General features: G+C 45.5%; 1 protein-coding gene across 2 annotated transcripts in view; it reads right to left on the bottom strand.

Annotated features, from left to right (window-relative positions):
• Positions 1-4,739: 4,739 nt before the first annotated feature.
• Positions 4,740-18,203, bottom strand: part of FMR1 (fragile X messenger ribonucleoprotein 1) — a 90,476-nt gene continuing 77,012 nt past the window's right edge. For both annotated transcript variants that reach the window (XM_073543588.1, XM_073543589.1), the window contains 4 exons: positions 8,904-9,099; positions 8,574-8,750; positions 8,036-8,118; positions 4,740-6,498 (listed from right to left, as the gene is read on the bottom strand). In XM_073543588.1, the coding sequence (XP_073399689.1) occupies positions 6,337-6,498; positions 8,036-8,118; positions 8,574-8,750; positions 8,904-9,099 (618 nt within the window). In that variant the 3' untranslated portion in view covers positions 4,740-6,336. The remainder of the gene's footprint in view (positions 6,499-8,035; positions 8,119-8,573; positions 8,751-8,903; positions 9,100-18,203) is intronic.

Here is an 18,203-nt window from a genome sequence, read left to right as displayed (position 1 = left end):
TTTTTTTCCCACAAAAATATTTTTGCCCCAATTTTTTATTTTCCTAAGAGCAACGGGAGAAATAGGACCCCAAAAGTTGTGTTCCAATTTGTCCTGATTAGGCTGATACCCCATATGTGGGGGTAAAACACTGGGCGCATGGCAGAGCTTGGAATGGAAGGAGCACTATTTGACTTTTTCAACGCAGAATTGGCTGGAATTGAGAGGCCATGTTGCGTTTGGAGAGCACCTGATGTGCAACAAACAGTGGAAACCCCCCAATTCTAACTCCAGCCCTAACCCCAACACACCCCTAACCCTAATCTCAGCCTTAACGCTAGCCCTAACCCTAATGGGAAAATGGAAATAAACACATTTTTTAAATTTTATTATTTTTCCCTAACTAAGGGGGTGATAACGGGGGGTTTCATTTACTATTTATGGCGGTTTTTATGTTTGGCAGCTGTCACACGCTAAAAGACGCTTTTTATTGTAAAAATAGGTTTTGCATCACCACATATTGAGAGCTATAATTTTTCCGTATTCTGACCCACCGAGTCATGTGAGGTCTTATTTTTTGTGGGACGAGTTGACGTTTTTATTGTTATCATGCTCGGGCACGTGACATTTTTTGATCGCTTTTTATTCCGATTTTTGGGACGCAGAATGAACATTCATTTTTTTATGTTTTGGCGCTTTTATGCAATAAAAACAATTTTATATAAAAAATAATTATTTTTGCATCGCTTTATTCTGCGAGCTATAACTTTTTTATTTTTTCTCTGATGATGCTGTATGGCGGTTCATTTTTTGTGGGACAAGATGACGTTTTCATCGGTACCATGGATATTTATATTCCTCTTTTTGATCGCGCGTTATTGCACTTTTTGTTCCGCGGTATGTTAATAAATCATTTTTTGCCTCGTTTTTATTTTTTAATGGGTTCGCTAAAGGGGTTAACTAATGGGACAGTTTTATAGGGCAGGTCGTTACGGACGCGGCGATACCAAATATGTGTACTTTTATTTATTTTTTCTATTTCCAAAAAATGAATTTATTAGGGAATATACAGTGGGGCAAAAAAGTATTTAGTCAGTCAGCAATAGTGCAAGTTCCACCACTTAAAAAGATGAGAGGCGTCTGTAATTTACATCATAGATAGACCTCAACTATGGGAGACAAACTGAGAAAAAAAAATCCAGAAAATCACATTGTCTGTTTTTTTTTCATTTTATTTGCATATTATGGTGGAAAATAAGTATTTGGTCAGAAACAAAATTTCATCTCAATACTTTGTGATATATCCTTTGTTGGCAATGACAGAGGTCAAACGTTTTCTGTAAGTCTTCACAAGGTTGCCACACACTGTTGTTGGTATGTTGGCCCATTCCTCCATGCAGATCTCCTCTAGAGCAGTGATGTTTTTGGCTTTTCGCTTGGCAACACGGACTTTCAACTCCCTCCAAAGGTTTTCTATAGGGTTGAGATCTGGAGACTGGCTGGGCCACTCCAGGACCTTGAAATGCTTCTTACGAAGCCACTCCTTCGTTGCCCTGGCAGTGTGCTTTGGATCATTGTCATGTTGAAAGACCCAGCCACGTTTCATATTCAATGCCCTCGCTGATGGAAGGAGGTTTGCACTCAAAATCTCACGATACATGGCCCCATTCATTCTTTCATGTACCCGGATCAGTCGTCCTGGCCCCTTTGCAGAGAAATAGCCCCAAAGCATGATGTTTCCACCACCATGCTTTACAGTAGGTATGGTGTTTGATGGATGCAACTCAGTATTCTTTTTCCTCCAAACACGACAAGTTGTGTTTCTACCAAACAGTTCCAGTTTGGTTTCATCAGACTATAGGACATTCTCCCAAAACTCCTCTGGATCATCCAAATGCTCTCTAGCAAACTTCAGACGGGCCCGGACATGTACAGACTTAAGCAGTGGGACACGTCTTGCACTGCAGGATCTGAGTCCATGGTGGCGTAGTGTGTTACTTATGGTAGGCCTTGTTACATTGGTCCCAGCTCTCTGCAGTTCATTCACTAGGTCCCCCCACGTGGTACTGGGATTTTTGCTCACCGTTCTTGTGATCATTCTGACCCCACGGGGTGGGATTTTGTGTGGAGCACCAGATCGAGGGAGATTATCAGTGGTCTTGTATGTCTTCCATTATCTAATTATTGCTCCCACAGTTGATTTCTTCACTCCAAGCTGGTTGGCTATTGCAGATTCAGTCTTCCCAGCCTGGTGCAGGGCTACAATTTTGTTTCTGGTGTCCTTTGACAGCTCTTTGGTCTTCACCATAGTGGAGTTTGGAGTCAGACTGTTTGAGGGTGTGCACAGGTGTCTTTTTATACTGATAACAAGTTTAAACAGGTGCCATTACTACAGGTAATGAGTGGAGGAAAGAGGAGACTCTTAAAGAAGAAGTTACAGGTCTGTGAGAGCCAGAAATCTTGATTGCTTGTTTCTGACCAAATACTTATTTTCCACCATAATATGCAAATAAAATGAAAAAAAAACAGACAATGTGATTTTCTGGATTTTTTTTTCTCAGTTTGTCTCCCATAGTTGAGGTCTACCTATGATGTAAATTACAGACGCCTCTCATCTTTTTAAGTGGTGGAACTTGCACTATTGCTGACTGACTAAATACTTTTTTGCCCCACTGTATATATATTTTTTTAATTTATTTAGGGATTTTTTTAAAATTATTTTTACACCTTTTTTTTTTTTTTTTAACTTTATTAGGTTGTCCCAGGTGGGGACATCACTGTCCTGTGATAGATCGCTGATCTGTCACATCACAGATCACTGTGACAGATCAGCAATCTGTCACAGGCAGTGCAGAAGTCTTCCTCATGCCTGCGCTTTGCTGGCACTGAGGAAGCCAGCTCCCTACAGGCCCCCGAAGGTCCCAGTCACTATCTTGGATCCGGGGACCTGTAGGGAGAGACCCCCGCATCAGCGCTGCACATTGCGCTGCTGTGGGGGGCTCAGGGAAGCACGGAGGGAGCCCCCTCCCTGCCGATGCTTCCCTTTAACCCCCGGTACACCGCGATCGTGTTTGATCGCGGTGTGCAAGGGGTTAACGTGTCGGGGGCGGTCCGTGACCACCCCTGACACATAGTGCCGGGTGTCAGCTGTGATAAGCAGCTGACACCCGGCCGTGATCAGCGGCGCTCACCACGTGGGCGCCGCTGATCGCACTAGACGTACTATCCCATCCATGGGCATAGGGGCCCGGGTCCCATGGACGGGATAGTACGTCTGATGTCAGAAAGGGGTTAATCTATTATGCGCTAACAATCACATATTTGCGTATTAACCCCATGTACCACTACTAGTATATGTACTTCTCTGGGTACTTACCCTGTGTTGGTCTTTGTGACCTTCAATATATATTTTTACAGCATACATGGTCTTTTATACGACATGTGTTCCATTCAGCACTTTTGCTGTTATATTTGTGTGAAAATGGTAATGTACTATGCACAATGCACTTAGGAATGCACATGGCACTTTATTCAACTGCTCTCTACAGTAACTGCTCAGTCATTTTTAGTGGACTACAGCTACCACCTTGGATGTATTCATCTTCAGGCTTATGTTTTTGTGTAAAATACCTTATTTAAGGTCTTTTGCCTATTGACTTACTTCTTTCTCCTTTGGAGTATTTCAGGAGCCTTTTTCTAACATGTGTTTATGTTATATTATTGTAGATGGGCTTCATTGAGCACATGTATGGCATATATGGCTCCTTTCATGTGGCCCTCTTGATGTGTATTTATGTATACCATTGGGTGATGTTCACACCTGTTTGTTTCTTCTCCTTGTTTATGCTATATGGGCTTAAATAAAAATGTATTGCATTTATTTTCATTTTTGATGCGCTTTATTTCCTTGTTTTTTTGGGTATTTATGGTATTTAGGGAGGGCGGTATATACAGACCTCTTTTGGACTTTCGTAGTCAAGATGGTAGTGAGTTTCTATTCACAGTACCCGGTTAGGCAGCCATGTCAGTAATCTGTGACCACCAAATATGAGCCTGGCAAACAATCTCTTACCTAATGGCATCCCAGGCTCCTCTTTTGATTTGTTGGTCTGGTGCAACATCACTATTGATGCACGAGGGATGTTGTAGCAGGCCGGGTAATCAAGAGGAGCCACGGATGCTGCCAGGTAGGAGGCAGTTGGCAGGACTCCCGTCCAGTGGCCACGGGTTACTGTCCCAGGTCCTCTAATTCCATGCGCACCATCTTTGTCTGTAACCTCTCCTAGTTTTGACCTACGAATGCAAGATACTGCTGTGTGATAAGAGGCCGAAGTGTGTTCGATGATGCCTGTTATGACTACAATTCCTTGCCCGAAGGCTAGTCTCCTGAGCCTCATAAATGCCTATCAGGTTTTTATTTCAGGTCAAGAGACTCGCGATTGGGCTGGGAATTGTGGGTGTAACATGGATGCTATAGGGTCTTGTGAAGAGAAATCAAAAACACCAACTCCTAAGGTATTTTACAGAACCAATCAGTACAGAACTTCTTCTGTATTTAGAAACAATAAGTCATGTCATGTGACAAATTCTGCTCTATGTTATCTGTACTTTATACCTTTTGCATCAGTTCCCAATGCATAAGTAGATTGACTGACATCCGGTAGCGGAATAGAGCAGACGGCACAATAGCTGCTAATTGAAGAAAAAAAATAAATAAAAAAAAGGGGCTACAAGGCTTTAATTCAGTCAACCCAATTCAGTTAGCAGAGGAAGATCAAACTTTATTGAAACTGCTTGCATACAAAATATATTGCACTATAACCAAACAAATGTCAACATAAAGTCCGATATATTGTAGCTATTATGTACAGAGGAGGATGCCACGCGGGCAATTACAAGGTTAGACTACCTTGGTTAATTATCTACAGTATTTTAAACCAAACCAGCGTAGAGATGATGTGTGCAATGTACCAATTCATTCAGTTTCCAAATACTATACATTCCCAAAAAATAAATAACTAAAATTAGTGTTTGGCAATACTTGTAAGTCTTTCCTTTTTTTTATTATTATTATTTTTTTTAAATCTGTTAAATTAAGTGCAGCAATTTGCCATTGTGTATTCACTTGTATGCAAGAAGATGGGAATCCAAACCAAAATGGGATCCGGGTAGAAGAAGCAGGGCTTATCTGGAAGTCTCATGGAGATAAGGAGAAGCTCGTATTCCGAACATGCAAATTCATAGGCAATAAAGAAACGGAGCATAGGAAATTAGAAGGACAGAAGCTACATGGTAAAGCTGGATTGTTGGTACAACTCATTCTTGGGACAGATTTACTTTACAGATATAGGAAAACCATCCAACGTAAAGTCTTCGGGTGCATACAAGCATCTACTAACCCTTCCTGCATGGGGGATGAGGGGACATTTAAAAAAAAAAAAAAAGTCCAGATACTAAATAGGTTCTCACGCATACGTCAGATACAAATCCTTGATTATCTCATCGTTCACATCCTAAAAAAATGGTCCCATCTATTCTGTCACCGGGTACCTGGCATGATTAATAATTGCTAGTAGATCAGTGCAGAACCAAATGTCTACCGTTTGCGGCTGAGGCTTATGTCTACGTATGTATGGACAGCATGCACTCACCTTAAGAGTCCTATTGGGTTTTAAAGATTTGCTACATATATTTTACACATACACTTTTCTCCCCCGATTCCTGAATTCAAATACTAGCCATACAAGTTGAGATATAAAAAAGGCACAGATCATACAACTTTTATTTTTTTTTTTTTCTCTTTTTCTTTTTATACCAAATGAGAAATGCCATTACGTTGCACAATTATATGTCCTACTAAGATATTGTCCAATGATCTGGAGGTGACGGAATGACGAATGACATATCGCATGAGTGGGACCATGAGCCTGGCTGAATACATGAGTTCAGTATAGCAGTGGATTTTTTTTTTGTCTACTGTTCGAATCAGCTGCCTGAAAATAGTGCAACTGAACACAATTATACCAACACACAGCTTAGTATTTTTTCATTTATTTTCTCTTTTAAACAAAAAATACTTTTATTTTTTTTTATTTTTTTTTTTTTTAAGTCAAGTGCAATATGTACTTGAAAGCCTCAGAAGGTTTGATATTTAATGCAAATAAGTTTCCAATCTCTGACCTTTTGAAAACTGTTTTATAGCCAATACTAACAAAATAAGGCTAACAGGAACGCTCAGTTTCATGCCCCGTGTCTTCTCGCCTATTTGTCTTTGGCCTAACAGGCTTCTATAACGTGAATTATGATGAATCTTAGAATTTTCTTAGAGTGTTAAGGGATGACAGGAGACATGTAAAGTTACGGTACGCCGTTAACCAGCACTTGCTGCCCATCCACCGACTCAGACTTTTCTTTCTTCTGAATACGATCTTTGCCGGTGCGAAGCCGATTACCCTCAATGGGTGTGCTCTGCATGCTTTTAGTATGTACACTCCTCTCGTTATTGCTGTCAATTCGAATCTGAAATAAAGAGTTAAATTTGATATACAACGTCAAAATATTTTATATGGGTCCGACTCGAGCTGAATGCAAAATTAGTGTGGTTTCCTGGAGGCTAGCAACATTTTAGAAAAGCAACGTAAAGGCCGGTTCATGCAATTTTTCTTTCCACTGCCACAACGCCCCAGCCTTTACTATTCTGTTGAAGGAAGAGTTCCCATTTTTGTGTACCAATGTCTTTATTAATGAAGATCAGAATATTCTTAAAATACAGTATATAGGTCCTAAAAAAACTAAGCATATTAGAGTTGGTGCAAATTCATTCTCATGATCATCAATCATGTCGGTGATCTGTAGCTAGATGGTAGAGATGAAACCAGCCTGTTACCTCCTGGCATCCAAGAGGTAACAAGATGACAAGAGGTGTACAAAAGAGGCTGCTGTCCCTGTGCAGATGATAGGAGGTGAATAGAGGAGGCTGCTGTCACTGTGCAGATGATAGGAGGTGAATAGATGAGGCTGCTGTCACTGTGCAGATGACGGGAGGTGAACAGAGGAGGCTGTCACTGTGGAGATGACGAGAGGTGAACAGAGGAGGCTGTCACTGTGGAGATGACGAGAGGTGAACAGAGGAGGCTGTTGTCACTGTGGAGATGACGGGAGGTGAACAGAGGAGGCTGTTGTCACTGTGGAGATGACGGGAGGTGAACAGAGGAGGCTGTTGTCACTGTGGAGATGACGGGAGGTGAACAGAGGAGGCTGTTGTCACTGTGGAGATGACGGGAGGTGAACAGAGGAGGCTGTTGTCACTGTGGAGATGACGGGAGGTGAACAGAGGAGGCTGTTGTCACTGTGGAGATGACGGGAGGTGAACAGAGGAGGCTGCTGTCACTGTGGAGATGACGGGAGGTCAACAGAGGAGGCTGCTGTCACTGTGGAGATGACGGGAGGTGAACAGAGGAGGCTGCTGTCACTGTGGAGATGACGGGAGGTGAACAGAGGAGGCTGCTGTTACTGTGGAGATGACGGGAGGTGAACAGAGGAGGCTGCTGTCCCTGCGTAGGTGCACAGACAGAAGGTATAGTAGGAGGGTTGGCTTAAGGAACTGGATTGGATGGTTTTTTTTCATTGGCCTTTGGGTACCCCATCATACCAGCAAAATAAATGCGTGGGATTGCAGGGAGTGCACACTCCCCTCCCCCCCCCCCCCTCCAAGTCCTGATCTTTACCTGGAGACTGCAGCAGATAGCACCATAGTCTGCATACTACAAGTAAACACTCACCTAGAGAGCATTCACTACATGCCAAGGGGTCTCATAGTTCACACAGTGGGTCACATGACTGATACCATGATTAGTCTTATCCAGTATGTGATGCACTACTTGGTCTAATCTGGGTCATTTCATTTTTTTTCAGACATACTATAACACTGGGAACAGATCGATATGGAAGCAGAATTGTTAATCCATATCTATTAGAAATGAATAGAAGATCTTATTCAAATAGACAATTACATCACAAAATCAGTTGCACTCCCTTTAAAAACTCATTGACCAACCTGGAGAGAGCCATCTGCTGTCCTCGTTTTAGGCTCCCTGGAATTGCGCTGTCTGTTGTCTGTCCGAGACTGGTCATCATTTGCTAAAGGATGCAGAAGAAAATATTACAGTGTCATAAAAGCTGCATACTATAACAATGTCACAAGTGTCCCATGGTGGATTCTAAAAATAGGGATATGCCAAAGAACCTTCGTCTGCTGCTAAATTTGACATTTTTTGCATTTGACTTGGTTTAAAAAAAAAACTTAAGAGGACCTAGCTTCTGTCACAGCAGGTGCCTTATTTAAAAGGACTGTACCACCAAGTTTATGCTACCACATTTGAGAGCAGCATGATGTAGGGGGAAGAGAGATTATCACAAGAGGACTGGTAAACCTGCTGCCAAGTAGTCTAGCCACGCCCCCATCACTAACTGACAGCTTTTTGCCTATGCACAGTGATATGGGTGGAGTTTATATAGCGCTTAGCAAAAGGGCAACCAGAGACAGATATAAGGTCCTCTCAAAGTTAAAAAGTAGTAACATAAAATGAAATTACCTTTAAACCCCCCACGTCCCCTCAGTCCTTGACCTCGTGCTCCACCACGCCTTCTTCCATCACCCCTCCGAATATAATTATCGCGCTCTTCTTCTGCAGGTGCCAAGGACCAGTCGCTGAGCTCATCACGGTGGTCAGACTCATTCTCTGAAGCATTCGATGCCTCAGAATTTGTACCTGCAATAAAATCATATTATTGCTTCATTTTAAATGTTGGATTAGTAACATCCAGGCTTTAATCATTACATTACAATAAAAGTAAGCAGAAGTATTGGAAACCTCAATCGTGCTGATGTGACAGAACGCAGCATGTAGAGGTTGCTGGCCTACCTGATGCATAACCGGTTCCCCTCCTATTGCGCCCCCTGTTGTTATAAGGTCGACTTCCTCGTCCAATCCCACTGCAGTCTTCACTCAAATAGCCCTTCTCTTTGTCGGGACGACTTGGTGGAGGCCTCGAGCTGGCGCCAATTTGCCGGAGCTGTTCGTCAATCTGCAGCCGCTCCAGGCGGAGTTGGTCCACTTCCTATGAAGATTAGAAATAAGGACATAAGGGACACAGTGATATGCAGGATAAGGAACATACAGGGAGTTTTATACGTGAATACATCTTTTTTCCTCGTACAAGACATGCAGCAGTTTTCATATCCACTTGGTGCACACAGGTCACCTTGTACAAGGCTTCACCTTATTTCTATAGCAGTGGAGAATCCCGCCACCTCTCCCCAGAAAGCAGGGAGTGACAGGGCCTCTTTTCCCACAGAGGCAGATCTCATTGCTAGGATTTACATCTGCCATAAATGCATGCAATGAGAAGCGCAATTTAAAGAGGATCTATCGCCAGATGTCACAATGCGAACAGCACGTAAGATTGAATAGAGCCATTCATCTTGATGAGGCTGGTGTACTAACCATGAAACGCTTATCAGAATGACTATGTGATCCTCTTTAAAAGTATCCCTGAAAGATATTGAAATTAGCATTTTATGATTGCTAAACTCATAAAACGGTAAAGCTAAAAGGGGTCATCTGAGACTTTAGGTTTTTCCTATAGGGCTAAGAACTTACTGGCAGGTAGTTAATAATTAGTTGCCTGTTCTGTCCTGTCCAGCAATGATCTCTTAAAGCTCACAGTGGTCAAGGACCGCTCCTGTCAGCGATAATCCTGCTTCCTATGAAGTGACGTTGACAGAGTAGTTCCTTCTCTTCCGCTCTGTCAATAAGGCGTCACTGGCAACATCATGCATACTGACAACTGCCTCCTTGTTACCCAACTGCGTAAAGTTAATTGTCCATCAGCGTTATGCCGGCATAGACATCTTTCGACAGAGCAGCCTGGAAGAGAAGGAACTGCTCTGTTGAAATGAGGTCAAAGGAAGCAGGAGACACCACTTGAGCCATGAGAAATTGCTGCAGGGCAGAACAGGCAGGTATAGGAAAAATTAAACAAACCAAAAGTCTCATATTTACTCCATTATTAGGGTAATACATTCAAATCTAATATGAAATTGTGGATTAAGTATATTAGTGCAATGATAATGTCGAGCCAAGCTGACTAATTAAAACGGGAGGACGGGAGGAGAGGATATCATCAGGTAAGAGGCGGTTTGCTGGTCTCCTGTCCAGCCGCCACAGATTACAACCAGGTCCTGCAAGTTGATTCACACCATCTCTCTTTACAGTCATGGCCGAAAGTGTTGGCACCCTTGTTATTGTTCCAGAAAATGAAGCACTGTATGTACTCGCGTATAAGCCCCCCTAATTTTGCCACAAAAAAATGGGAAAACTTATTGACTCGCATATAAGCCTAATGTCGAAAATGCAGCAGCTACTGGTAAATTTCAAAAATAAAAATAGATACCAATAAAAGTAAAATTGTAAAATTAATTGAGACATCAGTATGTTAAATGTTTTTGAATATCCATATTGAATCAGGAGCCCTATATAATGCTCCATACAGTTCATGAAGGGCCCCATAAGATGCTCCATACAAAATACACCCCATATAATGCTCCATACAAAATACACCCCATATAATGCTGCACAAAGGTTAATAATGCTCCCATAAGATGCTCCATAGAATATGCCCCCATAAGATGCTCCATAGATTATTCCCCCATAAGATGCTCCACAGACTATGCCCTCATATGCTGCTCCATAGATTATGCCCCCATATGTTTCCCCATAGACTATGCCCCCATATGCTGCCCCATAGACTATGCCCCTATATGCTGCCCCATAGAGTATGCCCCATATGCTGCTCCATAGAATTTGCCCCATATGCTGCCCCATAGAATATGCCCCCATATGCTGCTCCATAGAATATGCCCCCATATGCTGCTCCACAGACTATGCCCCCATATGCTGCTCTATAGACTATGCCCCCATATGCTGCTCCATAGAATATGCCCCCATATGCTGCTCCATAGACTATGACCTCATATGCTGCTCCATAGAATATGCCCCCATATGCTGCTCCATAGAATATGCCCTCATATGCTGCTGCCCCATAGCATATGCCCCCATATGTTGCTCCATAGGATATGCCCCCATATGCTGCTCCACAGACTATGTCCCCATATGCTGCTCTATAGACTATGCCCCCATATGCTGCTCCATAGAATATGCCCCCATATGCTGCTCCATAGAATATGCCCCCACATGCTGCCCCCATAAGATGCTCCATATATTATGCTCCCATACGCTGCTGCTGCAAAAAAATGCCATACTCACCTCCCCTGCTCAGGACCCGGCACCTGAGATATTCACCTGTCCGGGGTCCATCGCTGCTCACAGCGGTGTGCCTGCTTCCTGTCAGCGACTGTTCAGCCAGCAGAGGGTGCAGCGCACACTAACCATGTCACCGCGCCCTCTGCTGCCTAAACATCACAGACAGAGGATGCAGCAGACAGCAGGGAGCAGCGATGGACCCCGGACAGGTGAATATCGCCATGCTTACCCCCTCCTGGCACGGTCTCTGCAGCCCCTCTGCTTCTCCACGATCTCCCTTCCTTCAGCAGTCACATGGTACCGCTCATTACACTCATGAATATGTGCATATTCATGGGTTTAATGAGCGGTACCACGTGGCCGCTGAAGGCAGGAAGGGAGACCATGGAGAAGCAGAGACCGCGCCAGGAGGGGGTAAGTATGATCTCTGACACCCCCCCCCCGACCCCAAGGTATATGACTTGTGTATAAGCCGAGAGGGAGACTTTCAGCCCAAAAAATGGGCTGAAAAGCTCGGCTTATACACGAGTATATACGTTATTTCTCCCAGAAAATTATTGCAATTACACGATTTGTTATAAACGTTTACTTCCTTTGTGTGTTTCGGAAGAAAATAGTAAGAGAAAAAAAATGAAAATTTTTCACAAAAAAACCCCCCAAAATGAGCCGGCAAAATTGTTGGAACCTTCAACTTAATATTTGGTTGCACACCATTTGGAATAAATAACTGCAATTAATCGCTTCCTATAACCATCTTCAAGCTTCTTACATCTCTCAGCTGGAATTTTGGACCACTCTTCTTTTGCAAACTGCTCCAGTCTCTCATATTTGAAGGCACCGTCTCCCAACAGCAATTTTAAGTTGTCCCCACAGGTGTTCAATTGGATTTAGATCTGGGCTCATTGCGGCCACTTCAGAACTCTCCAGCACACTTTTTTCATCCATTTCTGGGTGCTTCTTGAAGTATGTTTGGGATTATTGTCCTGCTGGAAGAATCATGACCTAGGACGCAAACTCAGCTTTCTGACACTGGGCGCTCCATTGTGACCCCATTCCTTTGATAATCTTCATGATGCTGTGCACACAGTCAAGGTACCCAGTGCAAGAGGCAGAAAAACAACCCCAAAACATTTCTGAACCCCCACCGTAATCGACTGTAGGTACTGTGTTTTATTCTTTTCCATTTTTGGTAAATCGTAGAAGGATGTGCTCTACCAAAAAAGCTCCATCTTGGCCTCATCTGTCCACAAGACGCTTTCGCAGAAGGATTTTGGCTTATGCGCATTTTAGCAAACTGAAATCTAGCTTTTTCAGGTCTCTGTGTCAGCACTGGGGTCATCCTGGGTCTCCTGCCATAGTGTTTCATTTCATTCAAATGTTGATGGATAGTTTGCACCAACAGTGATGCACCCTGAGCCTGCAGGACAGCTTGAATTTATGTGAAACTTGATTGGGGCTGCTTATCCACTATCCTGCATTGCAATCTTTCATCAACTTTTCTCTGCTGTCCACATCCAGGGAGATTTACTACAGTGACATGGGTTGCAATCTTCTTGATTATGTTGCGCACTGTGGACAAAGGAACATTAAGAACTCTTTTGATCAACTTGTGACTTGGAGATTGTTGATATTTTCAACAATTTTGATTCTCAAGTCCTTAAATAGTTCTCTTCTCCTCTTTCTGTTTCCATGCTTAGAGTGACAGACACACAATGCAAAGATTGCGTCAACTTCTCCCTTTTATTTGGTTTCAGGTGTGATTTTCATATTGCCCAGACCAGTTACTTGCCACAAGTGAGTTTAAACAAGCATCAAATGCTTGAAACAAAATTGTTTGCCCACAATTTTGTAAAAAGTGCCGACAATTTTGTCAGGTCCATTTTGGAGGTTTGTGTGAAATTATAATCAATTTAACTTTTTTCCCTCTTTTTTTTTTTTTGCTTTGTTCTAATTTACACCAAAGAAATAAACATGTGCATTAACAAAACAAGCGTAATGGCAATAATTTTCAGGGAAAAATACTTCATTTTCTGTAACAATTTCAAGACTGCCAACACTTTTGACTATGACTATTATGATCCAGTGCAGCAACCATACAACCACAGCGAAACACTGAATATACTGCATCTGTAACTTAACTGCTTAAACAAAGTAAAAAAAAAAAAAAAAAAGTATGCACATGCTATGGAATCACCCTACAGAAATCTATTCGTATCAATATGTAACAAAAAGAGGGATTTTGGGTTCTTACCGTAAAATCTCTTTCTTGGAGCCTTCATTGGGGGACACAGATGACCATGGGTGTATGCTGCTGCTGCTAGGAGGCTGACACTATGCAAAACAAGAAACTTAGCTCCTCCCCGGCAGTATACACCCACCGACAGGCACCAAGCACCTCAGTTGGTGAAAAAAGCAGTAGGAGAAGCAACCAAAACCATAAACATATGTACCAACTCAACAAGGGACTCTCAGACCCAACACGGTACTAATTAAACAGGGCGGGTGCTGTGTCCCCCAATGAAGGCTCCAAGAAAGAGATTTTACGGTAAGAACCCAAAATCCCTCTTTCTTTATCGCCTTATTGGGGGACACAGATGACCATGGGACGTTCCAAAGCAGTCCCGAGGGTGGGAACAGCAATAAAGGAATGAAATAAGGAAGGGCTTAGGTCAGTCGATGCGCCACCGCCGCCTGCAGCACCTTCCTACCAAGAGCTGCATCAGACGAGGCCTGGGTATGAACCCTGTAGAACCTCACGAAGGTGTGCAAAGATGAACAGGTCGCGGCTCTGCAAAGTTGTAAGGCCGAAGCCTGGTGTCGCACAGCCCAAGAAGCCCCTACAGCTCGGGTGGAGTGGGCTTTCACCCCCGGAGGAGGCCGTTTCTCCTGAAGACGATAGGCTTCCAGGATGGTAGACCGAATCCAACGAGCAATTGTGGACTTGGAGGCCGGAAGACCTTTCCGGCGACCCTCAGAAATGACCAACAAGGAATCAGATTGGCGAAAGGAAGCGGTCCTGGCAAGGTAAACACGCAAGGCTCTCACTACATCCAGTTTGTGGAGCGACTTTTCCAGAGGATGAGCAGGCGCAGGACAAAATGATGGAAGGACGATATCTTCGTTAATGTGAAAGGGGGATACCACTTTCGAAAGGAAAGAAGGAACTGGCCTGAGAACAACCTTATCTTGGTGGAGGATAAGGTAAGGAGAACGACAGGATAAGGCCGCCAGCTCAGAAACTCTCCTGATGGAAGTAATGGCGATCAGAAAAGCCACCTTCCATGAAAGAAAAGACAGAGGGATGTCCTGAATCGGCTCGAACGGCGCCTTCTGGAGAGCGCCAAGAACAAGATTGAGATCCCATGGATCTATCGGAGAACGATGAGGAGGAGCCACATGGGCGACTCCTTGGAGAAAGGTCTTCACTTGCGGTAAGGAAGCCAGATCCGTCTGGAAGAGGATTGCTAGGGCAGATACCTGGCCTTTGAGAGTACTGAGGGATAGGCCCGCATCCAAGCCGGATTGGAGGAAACCAAGAATGGAAGGAATTGAGAACGATAGTGGAAAAACATCGTTTTCGTCACACCAGCGAAAAAAGGCCTTCCAGTACCTATGGTAAATGCGGGAAGAAGCAGGCTTCCGAGCCTTAATCAAGGTCTGAATGACCCGGTTGGAAAACCCTGATTCCTTCAGAATCGCGGCCTCAACGGCCATGCCGTTAAACTGAGAGATTGAGAACTCTGGTGGTAAAGGGGGCCTTGCGAGAGAAGATCTGGACGGTCTGGAAGCCTCCAGGGGACGTCCGTGAGCATGTTCACCAGCTCCGCATACCAAGGTCGTCTCGGCCAGTCTGGAGCCACTAAGATGACCGGGATGCCCTCTGACTTTATCTTTTTGACCACTCTTGGGATTAGGGCAAGCGGAGGGAACAGGTAAGGTAGGTGGAACTGGGACCACGGGATTACTAGGGCGTCGTAACCGACGGCTAATGGATCCCTGGACCTGGCTACAAAGTGAGGAACCTTGTTGTTCATCCGAGAGGCCATGCGATCGACGTCCGGGGTGCCCCAGCGCTGGCATATCTGACTGAAGACTGTGGGATGAAGGGACCATTCGCCTGACGCTAGACCTTGGCGACTCAAGAAGTCGGCTGCCCAGTTTTCCACACCTGGAATGTGAACGGCGGAAATCGCCGGCACGTGACGCTCTGCCCAAAGAAGTATCCTTGCCACTTCCGACATCACCTGCCTGCTGCGAGTACCGCCCTGGTGGTTTATGTACGCCACGGCCGTGGCGTTGTCTGACTGAATGCGGACCGGCTTGCCTACTAGAAGATGCTGCCAACGAAGGAGAGCGAGGAAGATTGCCCTGATCTCCAGAAGGTTGATGGGCAGAAGAGTCTCCTGGGCGTTCCAACGCCCTTGGGCCGTTCTCTGACAGTAGACCGCCCCCCATCCTAGGAGACTGGCATCGGTGGTGATGACCTGCCACCGAGGCGGGAGAAAGGATCTTCCGCGGAGAAATGAAGTCGACAACGTCCACCAAGTTAGCGATTGTTTGACTCTGAGCGGAAGAAGAATGGGGCGATCCAGAGAAAACGAGGTCTTGTCCCAGACTGACAGGAGGAACAGCTGGAGAGGGCGAGAGTGGAATTGTGCAAATTGCACTGCTTCCATAGAGGCCATCATCCTCCCCAGGACTCTCATGCAGGACCGAAGGGACATGACCCTCGAGCGCCGAAGGGACTGTATCCCCTTGCGAAGGGTTGAAAACTTGTCCCTCGGTAAGAACACTCGGGCCAGATTCGTATCGAACTCCATGCCCAAAAAGGTCAGTCGCTGGGTAGGGCACAGAGTGGACTTGTCCTTGTTGACTATCCATCCCAGGCATCCGAGGGCATCCAAGGTTATGTGAAGGCTGTGAAGACAGTCTTGTCGGGACGAGCCCTTGATCAGAAGATCGACCAGGTAAGGGATGATAAGGATCCCTCTGGATCGAAGGATGGCCATGACTGTTGCCATCACCTTCGTGAAGACACGAGGGGCGGAGGCTAGGCCGAAGGGAAGGGCCGCGAACTGATAATGGTTGTTCTGAATCGCAAAGCGGAGGTATCTCTGATGCTGGCGAGAAATGGGGATGTGGAGGTAGGCATCCTGTATATCCACCGAGCAGAGAAACTCTCCGGGCTCCATTGAGGCTATTACCGAACACAGAGACTCCATCTTGAAATGGCGGATCTTCACGTGGCGATTGAGCCGTTTGAGGTCCAAAATTGGGCGAAGTGAGCCGTCCTTTTTTGGGACTACAAAGAGATTCGAGTAGAACCCTAAAAAACGCTCGTTTGTAGGAACGGGAACGATGACCCCGGCGGAAAGGAGAGAGGAGACGGCCTGAAGGAACCCTGGAACCTGTGATCGCTGTTTTGGGGATCGGGACAGACAGAAACGACTGTTTGGGAGGGAAGAAAACTCGATTTTGTATCCGGACGTGATGATTTCCCTGACCCAAGCGTCGTCGACAACGGATAGCCACGCGTCCTTGAAAAAGGAAAGTCTGCCTCCCACCCTGGAAAGCTTTCCAGGTGGGGGTGACCCGTCACTTAGATGAAAACCTTCCGGATCGAGCGCCTGAGGACCTGGAAGGCTGACCCCTGGATCTCCAGCGAGGGGCTGGCTTATACGATGGCTTTCTCCGGTCATTGGAAGCAGTGTTACGGTCCTGCTGGGATGAACCGTCTGTGGGAGAGAAGGGGCGAAAGGACCTAAAAGGCCGAGAAGCCCTCTTGTTAAAGAACCTCTTAGGACGGGACTGAGGAAGGGAAGTGCTCTTTCCACCCGTGGCATCCGAGATTAGCTGATCCAGCTTGGCGCCAAAGAGCCTAGTGCCATGAAATGCCAGGTTGGTGAGCGACTTCTTTGAGGTAGTATCCGCATTCCAAGACTTCAACCAAAGAATGCGGCGTATTGCCACAATGTTGCTGTTAGCTCTAGCAACGCACTCTGCCGCGTCCAAGGAGGCGGCCAGAAGGTACTTGCCTGCGTGATTAATTTGGTCTGCTAAATCTGCCAGCTCGTCTTGAGGAGCTGCCGCTGAAACGCCCCTGTGCAGAATTTTTGCCCAAGCCGAAATGGCTTTCGCCACCCAAGCGGAAGCGAAGATAGGGCATAGGGATGCACCGGATGCCTCAAAGATAGACTTAGCCAACGACTCTATTTGCCTGTCTGATGGGTCCTTGAGAGAAGCTCCGTCCGGAAGGGAAAGGACCGTCTTAGAGGAAATACGAGAAACTGGTGGATCTACCTCGGGAGCTTTGGTCCATTTCGTGACTAGCTCCGCATCAAAGGGATAAAGTACATCTAAGTACTTGCGGCCTGAGAAACGTTTCTCAGGATGTTGCCAGTGGTTGGCTAAGGAAGTGTCGAAATCCTTATTAGGGAAGGTTCGAGATGGAGGCCTTGCCTTCTTAAGGGAAACAGAGCATTCCTGAGGGGGGGCCTTATCCTCCTTAATCTTGAGTGTTTGGTATATAGCCAATATGAGACTACCTACCATCTCCGTCGTCCGCCTCTGAGTCTGATCCAGATAGTGAATCCTCGTCTGACCCCGGATCGTCTGCCGATGAGGGGGACGAGGAGCGTAGCCTGAGAGAAGCAGAGGGACCCTGCGAACCGGAGGAAGAGCCAGACAGGACCCGCTTCCTAGAGCCCCGACTTGGTCTGTCCGTCTGAGGGCCACGGTCCGGTGCTGGCGACTCACCATGCGAGGCGGTCGGTGCACAGGTGACAGCAGCTAACTGAGGTAACCGCTCTAAGACCTGGACCAGCGATTGAGACACCTTTGTCAGCTCAGAAACTGACTGAGACATCGCCACGGCCCACTCCAGGGGTGGGGTGGTCTCCG

This window comes from Dendrobates tinctorius, unplaced genomic scaffold (assembly GCF_039654945.1).
Source record: "Dendrobates tinctorius isolate UK_male_01 unplaced genomic scaffold, ASM3965494v1 ptg000133l, whole genome shotgun sequence".
Lineage (NCBI taxonomy): Eukaryota > Metazoa > Chordata > Amphibia > Anura > Dendrobatidae > Dendrobates > Dendrobates tinctorius.
The sequence above is the reverse complement of the archived record's forward strand: the minus strand, read 5'-3'. Positions and strand labels throughout refer to the sequence as shown.